We start from the raw sequence: 14216 nt of genomic DNA, 5'->3' as shown, positions 1-14216 counted from the left end.
TTACCCCGGAAACCCTGAGGTTAGCTGTGGTATCAGTTCGGCCATGTGCATTTTCAGTCATGATGTGGCTTAGGTTTGGTATGAATGGTTGAACGCTCAGCCAAGATGTGTGGCCTTTTGTGGGGTGTTGGAGAACGTGTCCAACAGACAATGACTTTGTGTGAGTGCATGACAGCATTCATATGAGACACCAGGCTTTGTGAGAGGGTTCAGTTGCCATATTCTGGGTGTTTTGTGTGTGTGTGTGTGTGTGTGCAGGCAGGGCTCACCTTGAACAGGAAGACTTCTCATCTACCTTCCACTGTCTAAAAATATTTCAACAGGATGTTAGCAGAACTGGTTAGAGTCTGCATTTAATAAAAGCTTTTAAATCATTAAGCTAATTTTACAGATACTGCTCCACTCCATCAAGTTATTTTGGACATATGGGTGCAAGTGTGCTTTTTTTCCTTCCCCTGCCTCGCCTTGTAATTGCATCTTTTGTTGGTAAAGCTCAGTTCTTTTGTTTCCCTCAGAAAGGAAACAAGTAAAACTTTAAATCCGGTCATGCTCTTTTAGTTCGCCCTGAACAGAGGACAAAAGAGTGGGCCTTTGACATGGTAATGGCTGCCCGGCTGGAGCACTTCCCTGTGTGTTGAAGGTTACACAAAGTGTGTCCAATGAAGACGTTGCCAGTCGGTTTAAGGGATCAGCAGAGCTGTTGAACCACTGCTGTGGTGTCTAGTGGGGGGAAGCCAGGAGGTTTAAAAGTCTTCTCCCCGTGACACCACTGAATGGCAAATAGTGTGAGTGGCCCTTGATATCCAGTATGAAACCAATGAAGGGAGCAGAATAAAGTAAATGGTGAGAGAAAGAAGGAGAAGCTCTTAAAGGCCACAAAGAAGGTATCCCAAACATCTAGAGTTGATGGATTGCTGCTCTTTTTCTCCCCTCCTGAACACCCCCTCTTTAACTTCAAAGCGTATTTATTGTAATCCCTGAAAAAGATTGATCCAGTAGGAGCGGGAGGTGGCACGGGGTCGTCCGGGCCGCTTCACACCGCGGCTGCAGCTATCAGTCGAAACGCTCTCAGCATCTGCGATTGGATTTATGTGCGATTGTTTCAGCCTTGTCTGCCTTCATGAGGTGTGCCGAGAAATGATTCGATTTGTCTTGGTGCTTGTGATTTTGGGACAGTAACATATGTTCAGAACCAACAGAACGATTGTTGCCAAGGGAAAAAGAATATATTGGGTCATGAAACTGGGTCTTTTCAATACATATTGGAGAGAAATGATTTCTTCTTTTTTTTTTCTTTTTTTTGTTGGGGGGCAACTGATGCCCATCCGATGTTCCAGTATTCCTGACCTGCTGGTGTAAAGGTGTAAAGGAGAACTGAGGCCTTTGTTGACTTACTTTTCCATTAAGATGTCATAATAGGATGCTCTGTATTGTCAATCCAAATGGGAACAGGTATGGTGTAGCAGTGCATCAAAAGCCCTTTTATTGTGTCCATTCTCCGTTATGATTGTAAAGTGTATCACAGATCTCCCCTACAGAGAAATAGTTTAACATTCAAGGTACTGTATGTGTACGTCTGGTCAGACATGAGGGAAAGCATTCTCTGTGTGTGTGTGATATAGCTCTCTGTGCTCCCTCATATTTTTTTTTCCAAAATATGTTTCTAATGCTGCTTCCCTGTTTATCTGAAGCCTCCATCTTTTGTTACATCTATCAGGAAAGTGTAAATGTGTGCTGATGAAGTGGAGTGCATGTGCATGCGCGTGTGAGTGTGTGAGTAATTGCCTAAAATTACAGGTCGTCGTGTTCACAGCTCTGTTTAATGAAGGTATGCAGAGAGCTGTTTTTTTTATTTCACAGGGGTTTGGCTAATTCACACGCTATGAATCTGTGTTGCAACCTAATTTTGAGAAAAGAGATTGAGGTTAAACTCTGGAGGTTTTTTTTTCTTTTTTTTTACCCTGTGCCATCAGCACCGCTTGTGATTGAGCCGTGTCTCCCGCTCCTCTTATGAAGCAAGGGTGTGCGTACTGCGAAGCCTTGATGTGTTGCTGGCTGCTAGCGAGACACTGCTGTGCCCCAAAACCCTGTTCTCACATGCCGACCCTGCCGATGCGAGCCACAGTCAAGCGTCTTTAACGTGTAGCATAACAGGGAGAGAGCTGGCTGACCAACACTGCCTCAGAAAAGTCTCTACTATCCAACCACAGGGTGACCACCATTGCTGTTTCGATTGAATCCGCTCCACTCTCCCGAGCACGTCACTTCCATGTGGTATAACATTCATCACCAAGGCTCTGGCATCGGCGGCGTGGCGGCGCTGTTAAGATTCTATTAAACAACAGACCAAATAACCCTGTTTTATTGCAACCAGTATTATGTTTATAAAAAATGTCTGGTGGTAATAAAAAAAATGTTATGGCTAATAAATGACATAGCGGTACATTTCCCATCAGTGTGGATTTTCTGGTCTGAATAGCTGAGATGGAAGGCATTATCTGCTGAAGGCCTCCGCGGCTCAGTTCTGTAAAATGAAGAGACTAAATCGGCCTCCAGCGTCAGAGTGTGGCTTGTGATTCAGAAAAGGACCATACACGTTTGTGCTTCGGTGGCTGCACAACATGTGAGCAGCAACTGCCCTTTGCAGATGCACTCCAGAAAGGAAAAGGCGCCCTTGCTCTAGTTCACAACCCCAGGGTGAGAGACCTAGAGGGTGTTCCAGGCCCGCTGGACCTCAGTTCACTCCATTGTACATTCAAAGGCCCCACTCTGTGATCTCCAAGTGCCCCTTTCACCCCCCTCACTAGAAGAGGCACCTGGAGTTCAGACGGAGAGGTAGGGGCCAACCATACACACAGTCCTCTTTAGCACTACATTAAGTCATTAAGGAAAATGCCTGAATCCTATTAAATAACTTCATCCACAACTCCATCTGGGGTGGGGTTATATTGACATCAAGGATTTAGTAATACCTTCAAGGGTCACCCCAGTAAAGCTAATGTGTTCTGTTCAAACTTGATATTTCAGTCTTGGTGCCTGGTCAGTTCATCAACATTGTTGCAGTTTGTTCCAGCACTGGCACAGGCCTGTTGCCATGCCAGAGAGATTTCAGTCTGGCAATAATTGAGATTAAAAAAAAGATGGGAAACACCCGAAAGCTGTCTACTCCTTCTTGGGAAAAAAAAGACCTTAATGTCTGTGTTTTATTTTCTCTGAAATATATGGTGTTTTGAAATTGTAAATATGGGTTGCGTCCATTTTGGCCTGTGCAAATTCCAAGTTAAAGCCTGAAATTTAAGCTCCACTCCCACTAAAGGGGAGTTACACAACTGCTGTTAATTAAATTGCATGTCCAACAGTCAAAGTGTGTGAAAGAATGGATGGAGCTTGAATTCAGATGAAAATTTTTTTTTTTTTTTTGGTGGTGGTGGTGGGAGGGGGGGGGGGGGTGAGGGAAGACTGTTTTCCTCCTCTCAAAGGGAGTCAAACTCTGGAACTGCTAAGTAAATGTTGTTAGTTCACAATTTTAGGAAAAAGCATTGTAAAATGTTTCTGAGGTTCAATGTAAACAGAAATACTCTGGATGTATGTGTATATGTGTATGTGTAAATACATATATACACATCCAGACATCCAGATTGTTCATGTCTACATATATATATATATATATATATATATATATATATATATATGTATATACACATGTACATGAACAGTCACAATCAAAGGACACTGCTGATGGCACTACTTTTGCAAGCATCGTTGGCGGAACGCTTGGCGCACAACCTCAAAATGTCAGCCTCCACTTCCTATTCAAACAAAGCCTTGTGCAACCCACATGACTTCTAAATACAAAGGCAAACCTTTACAGACCACACCTTCTGTGGCCATTTTCATCTTCCTTCCATCGCCTGACTGTCTGTGCATGACCTCAGGCCTGTTTAAAAGTGTTCCCACTGAGAGAGAAAAAAGTACAACTGTCATTACCCTCTCTGCGAAAAAACTACAGATACACAGGCTGGTGAAAAAAAAAAAAAACTCCACATGACAAATACCCCATTTTTTGTTTGTTCATTTGTTTATCATTGGTATTGATTTGTAAATATAGCCATTTTCAAAGATATTATCAGTTGAAATGTTTTGTGTGGTTCTCATTTGATAATGCTTTATGTGCCAAAGGTCTAATTAACTTGTTCATGAAGCATTGCAATGTGCAGTGTGTAAGTGACTCAGGCTCAAGCGGACTGAATAAAGTGATGTAATCACGCTGAGGGGAAGTGCAGTATTCTGCATGGACTCCTCAGTCCTGGAAGGATTTTGGGAGAACCTCCAGCCATGCTCTAGGGTGGGGGTGTTCTGCTGGGGGTCAAGGCTGCTGGGGAAAAGGGCGTGTGCAGGAGTTCTGGGAGACTTCTCCCTGGGAATATTCCAGCGACCCGTCTGCTGCCTCAAATTTACAACGGCATGCCTCTGTCTGGATCTCCCCCACATCCCGGCTCTTTTTCAGCTGTGGCGACTCCTGGAAATGCTGCCCCCTCTAACTTCCATGAAACACAGCCCCCTTTTTGGGTGCTTGGTCTTGCAATGGGCATCTTCAATCAAAATCAAAATCCCTTCACCAATTTTGCAGCCGTTTATCCCTAATGCTCTCAATATTGATCCCTCCACTTCATGTACCTCAGCATCATCCTTTGAGGGATTTCCCTCAGTTTCCCTGGATCGCCTGGTGGAATATTTAACTGGCTGATGCTGTTGACAGCGTTATTCAGTTATGTAATATGAAATTATGTCTCTGTCGCTAATGTCCTGTATTGAGGATGAGCAGCATGCTCTTTTAAAATGGGAGAGGGTCTTTATTGCTCCTTCTGGTGCATTGTCACGCTGATAAATCCGCGGTCTCTTTCAGAATTTTTTTTGCCTTGGACAGATACTCTAAAGCAGCTGGTCGACATTATTATTTTGAAATAAAGAGTGAAATGCAAGTCTCTGTCAACACCTCCCTCTCTATCACTCTCTTGTCTTCTTTATACATGCGTGGGTGGAAGGAGAAGCAGGAGAGAGAGAGAGGAGAGCCCCCTCACCCCGTTCCTTGAGGACCGAGTAGCTCCAGTTTTCAGAACTGCCCCTCTGTGCCTCTTTGCCCCTCTCATGTTGTGTGGAAGTGGCCAGCTGGTTCTAGTTTACGTGGGTGAGACTCGTTTCCTGTGTTCCTCAGGGCCTGGCTCCTACAACAGCAGCTCCAATCGTCCAGGGGGCAAATTTGATAGCAAACAAGGGGCGTCCTCTCCTCCTCCTCCTCCGCCCTTGCACCCCCCTGATGGCCGGCCCTCTGGGCCCTCCAGCCTCCTTCAGGCTGGGGGTGTCCTGCCAGAGAGACCGGCAGTAGAGGAGACCTCGGACCCCTCACCCACAGAGGTAAGCAAACGCTCAACTGACCCCAGGCCTTTGGCTCCTGGAGCCCGTGTTCTTATTGCCTGGTGTCCGTGGAATTTGCTGCATTTCCTACGGATATGTGTTCATACCATCATACCTGTTCCTGAGTGTCTTTTCTGTTTCTCTTCCCTTTGATTTTCTTTTTGTCAATAGCAATGTTTTCTTAGCACCGTTCTTCACATACAGGCCTCCAATAGAAGCACAGCAAACACTGCTGAATATAGTTAATAATCTCATTTAGGGGATCATTGGGAAAAAAAAAGGATTATGGTAAGGTAGAGAACAGCAAAGGTAAAGGAAGTCTGTATGAATGACGAAGGGAAGTTAGAAGAGCTGTTTTCTTAGGATCCCAGGCAATTGTGCTTCCTTTCATTTGTTAAAATAGCATTTGTTTTCATGCCTCCCTCCCAAGAAGTCTCACTATCTCTGTGGATGAGCCATCTGTTTGTTGGTCTACGGCGTGGTGTTCTTAGGTGTGGGAGGGGGGAGGGATGAGCAGAGGGGGCGAGGGGGGTGCAGGCTGGAGGCGGGGGTGGGGAGGGAGCAGCAGACGTACCTAGACAAGACCAGGGATAAGCAAACAAAAGTGTCAAAGGCATCTGCATCTCTCACAAGAGACAAGCAAATATTGAATATCCTCTTGTGATGGGAGACAAAGACTTATTATCTCCCCACCTGTTGTGCAAAGTGAAAAGAAGCCTGGGTGAATGTGTGAAACAAATACCAAACTGACCACTTGCAACAATTACCCTGAAGCTAGTGCTATTATCCATGCAGACAAAAAAAATCCACAGTATTGTACCTTTTTCATTGTCATGTTTTCATTAAACTGTAATGCTTGATGTAACAATTTCTTTACCTTTTTGCCTTTTTTTCTTTTCAAGTCTGTCTGTCTGTCTGTCTGTCTTCTCTGTGTGTCTGTGTGTCTGCATGCCAAAGAATATTACATATATTTATATACTGTACTTTGGAACAGGACCACGTTGCTAACGCACTCTCTGCATTTACAGGAGAAGATGCAATGTGAAGAGGACATTCATGGCTCGGGCACAGGTATGGCGACCAGGTTTCTCACCCCCTCTCACCTTCCCTTTGATACGTACACCTCGCATGCCACAGCTCATTTTCGATGCACTGGTCCGCACGCGTGCCGTGCTGCTCACACCTCTCTCCCTCTCTCTGTCCCAGGTCTGGACGGCAGCCAGCCCCCCAAAGAGGAGGATCAGATGGCGCTGGTGGATAAGAGCAGCGTGGTTGCGCGAGAGCCGCCGGGCGGCGGGTCGAGCTGGCCCCAGGAGCTGGCCTGCTCCCTGTGCAAGCGGCTGTTCGGCAGCCTGGACCAGCTGCGGGAGCACGAGTACAAGCACACGCTGTCCCTTATGGCCCTGTCCCTGGACTGCTTTGACATGCAGCGCCCCCTAACGGCCGAGCCGCCCGCACGCTACTTCTGCTCGCAGTGCCCGGCCAGCTTCACGCTCAAGTCCAACGCCGACCGGCACGAGAAGACCATCCACTTCAAGCGCAAGATGATGCAGTGCGCCTACTGCCTGAAGCACTTCCGGGACCGCACCGACCTCAACCGCCACCTGTCGTCCGTGCACTCCAGCGAGCGCGTCTTCGCCTGCCCCGTCTGCGGCAAGGCCTTCAGCACGCAGAAGAACCTGGCCACCCACGCCAAGGTGTGCTGCCAGGCGGGCGGTGCGTCCGAGCGCCTCTGGGACCTACACCCGCTCAAGAGCGAGGACGCCGCCACCGCCGCCCACACCCGCGACTAGTGGCCTCCACCCTCCGCGACCCGTCCATCTGTCCGCCCTGTCGGGCGGTCGCTGACTTGCACTGAGGCGCGAAGCTGCCTCTTTGTAGCACTCTTTCTGAAGTCGAAACATAAACCCTGCCCTTTTCTGTTGATTGTAGGTGTCCATGTTAATGTAGACAAAGCGCTGTTATATTTTGTAAATCATGTATATTTGTATATTTTGTATTCTAAATGAAAGAATATCTATTTAAGGATTTGAAATTTTATATTTTGGTTCACTGAAACTGTAGAAAAGCACAATCGCTATGCACAGCAACAGACAGACGTATTTTGTAAAAATTGTATTTAACCGAATTCAAACCAGGGTATATTGGGATCCTGTATCAGTGTTATTGTTTGTATGAGTGTGTGTGTTTGAGCTAGTCAATGAAGACTCAAAGTGAAGGTCGCACTGTGCTAGATGGTGCTGGGGTTGGCCACCCAGGAGCTGTTCTCTGCACCCAGCCTTTTAGTGGTCACTGCAAGTATTTTATTCCCCTCAATACAGGGTTGACAGATTTCCTTCCACAGTCCTTTAAGAACAGAACGTCTGGGGTTCATAACTAAGAAGCATGTGAATCTTGCAACAGGCATGCAATATCGCCACCTGCTGGAGAGCAGTCATTTGATTCTGGTTTTCCTTCTTTTTTCTTGGTTTTCATGTTATCTCAGTATGGATGGTTTGGAAAGGGGCAAAACGCAGGAAACGGTTGCTGCAAATCCCTGTTCCCTGCTCTGCCCTCGATGCCTCTGTCTAAGCTGAACTGAATAATTGTGGTAATTGGCTCTGCGCAGTTCTGCCCCCGCTTGACCCTCGACCCCGGATAAAGGAGGAGTGGGTGGAGAATTGTAGGCGTGCCGGATTGGGAGTTAGGGCTGTGACCTCTTTTGAACTGCATGGTGACCTCATGGTGGGGTCAGCTCCTCAGGGAATGAGTGAGAAGGCACTTGCTTCAGTATTGGTCACATATATGTATGTATACATACATATACATGTATATACATATACATATATGGGCAAGGTGCTGTTTCCAATTTGTGCTTGTATCTTTGCACATTGCAGCTTCAGTAGGTTTAATAGGGAGGGAGGTATATTCTTTAGTGCCCATCCTCTTAACGCGCTTTGCACATGTTTATAAATGGAACTCCCTGTTTGTATTTTACTCTGGAAAAAAATGTATCATTTCAGAAAGGATGACTGCTGTGAATGTGTAATTTCATTAAAAATATGATTTTTTTTATCAATCTAACCACTGAACAGCAGCTGTCCGAAATCATCGCTAGCCAACACAGACACACCCGCTTGACTGCCTTTTAGTGAGCACTTCTCAATAATCAAGCTCATAAGATGACAATAACGTTCTTTTACACTTTCTTACATTTATACAGAAAACATTTGGCATTTTATAGATCTCTGGTAATTTTCAAAATATTTTTTGGTATGGCATCAATCGTGTAAAATCTGAAGTGATATACGATAGATTGAAGTATGAAATTAGAGCCAAAGAATAGAGCAAGCAATGCATTTTAATTTAATGGAACAGTTTACAAATTACTGATATTTTATGAACTAGTGGCACATTATTTCAAACAGCTCTACCTCTGATAAAAAAGGTTTCACACTTGACCTGCTGCTGCTGATTTAACTGGGTATGAGCCATAAGACTATGTTGTTCTATATAGCAAATTCTTCGTCAGCTCTTCTCTATGGGGTGTTGTACTGTGCGTTTCAACTTAACAATTAGTCTCACCTAGTGGTGGTGGACTACCATATCAGCAACAGTCTAAACACATTATTTATGCTTGTAAATGTTTTTTTGGTTGTATTAGTATTATTACCTTTGCACTTTGTTCTATGTCAGCCCATGTGAGCCTTCCATTGCATCTAACCTGTGACTCATTTGGGTCAGACTAGTTCTGAGATTCCCTTCAAAGGAACCCAGCATCTGCAGTGGGTTTGAAGTCTGGCAGGTCCAGTTCAGTGATTTGATCCAGGTCTGTGTATTGTGACAATATATGCAGTCACATAGAATATCATGAGTACCTGCTTGGGTATATGGTGATAGTAAATTTAAGTGACCCATGCAGGCAGATACAATCTCTGTCTAAAGATGTTCTATCTGTGACGTGAAAATGTGCCCTTAAACAGTGTGCTTACTGTAATACTGATGCACTGTGATGCAGCCGGCAGTCTGCTGAAATATCTCCAGTCCAGGGAGTCACAATGACACTGGTAGGGATGCATTTGAAGGTGGTGGTGGTTGGACTTGCCTTATTTATCAAAAGGCAATAAGCTAGAGTCATCCAATCCTGGACACTCCCATTGATCCGGGTTTGTTGGGATTCCTCATAGTGTTGCAGTGGTCTTAACCACATGGGATGCACTGAACATATGAAATGCTTGGCTTGTGCTGACCTGAATGTAAGTTTTTGTATCAAAGGAACTCACTGTTGTACTGTACAAATAATGGAACTCGCACAGGTCTGAAGACCCTTAGAGCTTAGCAGCCCTTTCCTCAGGAAAAATAATGCGGCTTCTTACAATCTTCCCTACATCTTTCTGACTTAAGGTTGAGAAATGGAAAAATGCGCATATTTGAAGGACTGGTGTTAGAGATGTATTGAAACGTATCATTAGTAAATATATTTGAAAGGGCAAGCACTGCTGTATTGTGCTGCACATGTGATTTTGTAAATTCTGAAGCAACAAAATAAGAGACTTTATTTTAGGCAGTATTTTAACTTGTATAATGCCCAAGTTGTTATAGAAAATGTGTATTTTTTTAAGTACTATTTCTCTGTAGTTTGTATCTGTCTTCAATAAACTGGTGAAAAAGCGGCTTTAGAAATTTGTCCTTGAATTGTCTTTATTCTCTGAAACAGAACATTCAAAATGTTCTGCTGTGCTCTGATGTTGTCTGCAATGGTAAAATGACTTTTCCTTCAGTGCTGCCGAGACGGGTTAAAACCGCTTTCGCAGAAGAGGTAGCAAGAAGAGTCACATAAATGAATTGTCCACAGCTGTAGTGAATGCAGGAGATATCAAATGAGAAACAGTGGTGACGTTCTAACTTGAAAACAATATTAGTGAATTGTGTGTACAGATATTAAAACCTGGGTTTTCTCTCCCTTGCTGTACCCTACCATGCTGCAGGCACGGCCCTGCGGCAGATGAGGCCGTGATACAAACCGTTTGCTTGACCTTCTTTGCATCTGCTTAACTCAACGCAAGTCTAGACCACGGGATAATTGGCTTAGCAGCGTCTAAATAAGAAAAGGACATGCTGCTTAAACGTACTGTGCTGACCTCAAGTTACCGCAGTGCCTATTCCTGTCATATGCAGTCTGCTGGGCACAAACCTAGAACCTCGTCAGTTCCTGGAGTTTCTGTGCATTTCCTTTTCTGGTTCTGTCTCAAGAAGAGCAGTTGCCAGGGAAACCGTCATGTTGGAGTGGTTTTAGGGATGCAACGCATTAACGCTGGTGCATTTAAATTGCTTTAGTAAAATGATTGGAGAAAAAATCCAGTAATTGGAAAGTAGCAGTTTGCAATCCAAGAGACGCCTGTTTGTAGTTATCTGGTGACTTGACGTTTGGTAATCCTTTTCTACCCAGTGCTTATATGCCTGACCAGGGCCAAATTAATTCTCTTGCAAATTAGTTATATTTTAATTGAATTGATATCATGCATATTTTGCCCTCATTGGATGGCACAGCATAAAATACAAGGTGAAGATAACTTTTAACAAACAGTTGGCTGGATTGCTACAGGTATTTCATAATTGTGCTGCATTGATTCAAAAATAATGGCAATGTTTAACATTTGTGGCTTTGCATCAGAATGATGCAGAGCTGATTATGAGAAATTTAGCGATGTGAGGCACTGTACTACCTATTGCAGCTGCAGAGCCAAGACATTGGAAGCAACGCACACGGGAGTCGTCTCAAACGCTGTTCCCGTAATCGAAGTGAAACATAGGATCTCTCACCATGATTAATCAGGGTGCCGTCTTTGTTTGTTTTTTTCCAGTGAACGACTTCACGGTGATCAGGAAGAAGTTCAAGTGCCCGTACTGCAGCTTCTCGGCCATGCACCAGTGCATCCTGAAGAGGCACATGCGCTCCCACACCGGAGAGAGGCCGTACCCCTGCGAGATATGCGGGAAGAAGTTCACCCGCCGCGAGCACATGAAGAGGCACACACTGGTGAGTGCAGTCCAGCACAGAGCAGCCAGAGGGCAGCGTCGAGCGCAGAGGCACTAGCTAGCACTCGCAGTGCACGGAGTGTAGAAGACAATGCATATAGTGCCCATGTATACATTACATGGATAAACCTGTTCTCCCTGGTTGTCACCCACTTAACATTCCCTTTAAAAGTTACAAAACCACTGAATTGTAGTCTTAGACTGCTCCATAATAACCATGTATCCTGCTACAGTAAGGCAGAGAATATTGGTTAGCAGTCGCTGGAGCTTTGACTAGGGGATTGACCAAGAAAAGCAAGTCAAAGATCAAGCTGATCATCTCGCTGCCCAAGAGGCTAGAGTCTTTTCACCATCTTCTCTCCTCCCAGAAGCAATTTACAGACAGCACACATGGCCATACACATGCACTTAATCTGACGCTGGTGAGAGTACGCCACAAAAATTTGCTCTGGTTTCGCTGAGATCAAAGGCACCCAAAACCATGACATGTTCACAGTCGGCGGCTTTATGGGGAAAAGCAGCGCGCCGAAACGACTGCGGTTTCACTGAAACATGGTAGAAACATGGCCGCCACAGCAGGCACATTCTCACAACCAGTGTCAGTCAAGAAAGCCACCATTGGGCCTGGAACCAGCACCAGGCAATCTCCTCTCCCTGAACTGCTCCTCTCTTTCTTCCTGTCTATATATTACTCCCCTCTCTAGATACTGCTCCTCTCTCTTATATGTATTACTCCTCTCTCTCAATATAATTCTTTCTCTCCTCTCTTTTTCTCCTCTCTCCTCCCTCTCTACATTTTTCCTCTCTCTTTTTTCTGTGCTCTTTCTCAGGTATTGAGGAAGGATAGGAAACAGGTGTGTAAGGTGTGTCTCTGTATTTCTGCTCTCCCTCAGGTGCACAGTAAGGATAAGAAGTACGTGTGCAAGGTGTGCAGCCGGGTCTTCATGTCAGCGGCCAGCGTTGGCATCAAGCACGGGTCCCGGCGCCACGGCGTCTGCGCTGACTGCTCGGGGCGGGGCATGGCCGCCCTGCTGGACCAGAACGGGGACGTGGGCGAGGAGGGGTCGCCCGAGGATGAGCTCTACCCCAGCGACCACCGCTTCCCCGACGACCCGGCCGACGGCGACGGCGACGGCGACGAGGAGATGCTGGCCGACGGGGAGATGATGGCCAACGGGGACGAGGACAGCAGCAAGTGGAAGGACGACTCAGGAATGTGTCACCGGGATGGCATGTTGGACAATGACAAGGAGGAGAGCGACTCGGCACAAGAAGGGGAAAACCAGGCGGGGAGTGACAAAGATTTCGCCTGGATTTCTTAGTCCATTTCTTGGGCTTTTTATAAGTATGATTTTAAAAAATCTATATGAAAATATAGGCTCTGACCTTGGGTGAAACACGCCAGTGTTATATACCATAACAGGTGCGATATTCACATGTGCACATTTATATGTTCATTATATGTCTGCAATGATAGAGGGAAAGGTTACTTTTGTTTTTTTTTTTCTGTTGACACAGTGGTGGTTCGGCAGATTGGCTGATGCTCGGAGTCAGGCATTGGCATTTTGTATAAATCTGACATTTTGAAGCCAGAGACTGTGTCCTCTGCGGTGTTAATTACAAAGCGTTTGCCCATTTGATGTTTGTGGGGGTTTCGAACGCTTTGATGCTTCGAACAGAAACAAGACAAGTGCTGTCTGTCTTCATGCCATGCAGTCAACTACCCCAGCAGGGGGGGTTCCTATCTATTGCAAAACTGTAGGTGTCTGATCATTGGCAGCAGTTTGGCACTTTTTGCATAAAACTGCCACAGACTTGCACTTTAACGTTGACCAGATTCCTATAAACTCCCTGATTCTGTGGTTTACATTTTTAGTCTAATTTACATAGATGACTTGGTGACCGCGCCTACCTTTAAGGATAAATTTCCTCATGACTGTTATATATCTATATATCTATATATAGTATATATATATATTTGTGCAAAGTTTGCAATTAAGGTATGCCTTTTAACGTTTTCTTTTCTGCCATGTCAGTTTACTTTATATTTCTACAGTTGTATGAAATCCTATTGAGAAAAGGAAGAGGAAAAAACATGTTCAAATGCAAGCAGAGATTCAAGCAGAGAGAAGCACTGTAACAGCCAAGAGCATTGCCCGTACCTCCGTTGCTGTGTGCACAGGGAGAGAGGGAGAGAGAGAGAAAGTGAGAGGAATGTGAACGCTATGCAGGGACAGATCTTCACAGTTCACAGCACTCTCTACGGTCTCCCAACCATTCTGAAGGAAGGGCACCCTCCATTCCTCATCCGAGAGCGCAATCGTTTGCTTCAGAACGAGGTCCATCCAGTCCCACAACTGTGATGACATAGAGGAATAGGTCAGGAAAAGAAATGCTTTTTATCCCTGTCTACTTGTCTTACTCCATAGCGGGCCAAGGTGGACTAAAGGGTTACCTGAAAGGTGGGGGATTTCCTCTTTTCTCCCTCCAATTTTTCAGTCTCTCTCTGTCTCCCCCTTCCCCCCATCCCCCAGTGTTCCCCTCCCTCCATCTTGAATTGATGTTACATCTGTAACAGTTGATTTACACGGGATGCTAGGATTCTAGGACCTGTTGCTCTCCAATAGGATGCTATCTCACCTTACTTTTATACTACTTCAATATTCTTATTTTGTTTGTTGTTACAGAATATATATATATATATATGTGTAATATGCACCCATATATGTCATTTTATGGAACCTAACTGTTTCATTTTTACTTTAGCGTGAGCTCTTTACTGA

The 14216-nt window shown here is 45.1% G+C and overlaps 1 protein-coding gene across 2 annotated transcripts in view; it reads left to right on the top strand.

The window, feature by feature from the left end:
* Nucleotides 1-13336, top strand: part of zbtb46 (zinc finger and BTB domain containing 46) — a 47066-nt gene extending 33730 nt beyond the window's left edge. The window contains exons 4-6 of one of the 2 annotated variants that reach the window (XM_036533735.1): nt 5216-5415; nt 6444-6486; nt 6622-7368. In XM_036533735.1, the coding sequence (XP_036389628.1) occupies nt 5216-5415; nt 6444-6486; nt 6622-7208 (830 nt within the window). In that variant the 3' untranslated portion in view covers nt 7209-7368. Of the gene's footprint in view, nt 1-5215; nt 5416-6443; nt 6487-6621; nt 7369-11258; nt 11435-12326 lie in introns of those variants that run through there. The other variant, XM_036533736.1, reaches the window with a different exon arrangement.
* Nucleotides 13337-14216: the final 880 nt, after the last annotated feature.

The sequence above is a fragment of the Megalops cyprinoides genome, chromosome 7, assembly GCF_013368585.1.
Source record: "Megalops cyprinoides isolate fMegCyp1 chromosome 7, fMegCyp1.pri, whole genome shotgun sequence".
NCBI classification, from domain to species: Eukaryota; Metazoa; Chordata; class Actinopteri; order Elopiformes; family Megalopidae; genus Megalops; species Megalops cyprinoides.
The sequence above is the reverse complement of the archived record's forward strand: the minus strand, read 5'-3'. Positions and strand labels throughout refer to the sequence as shown.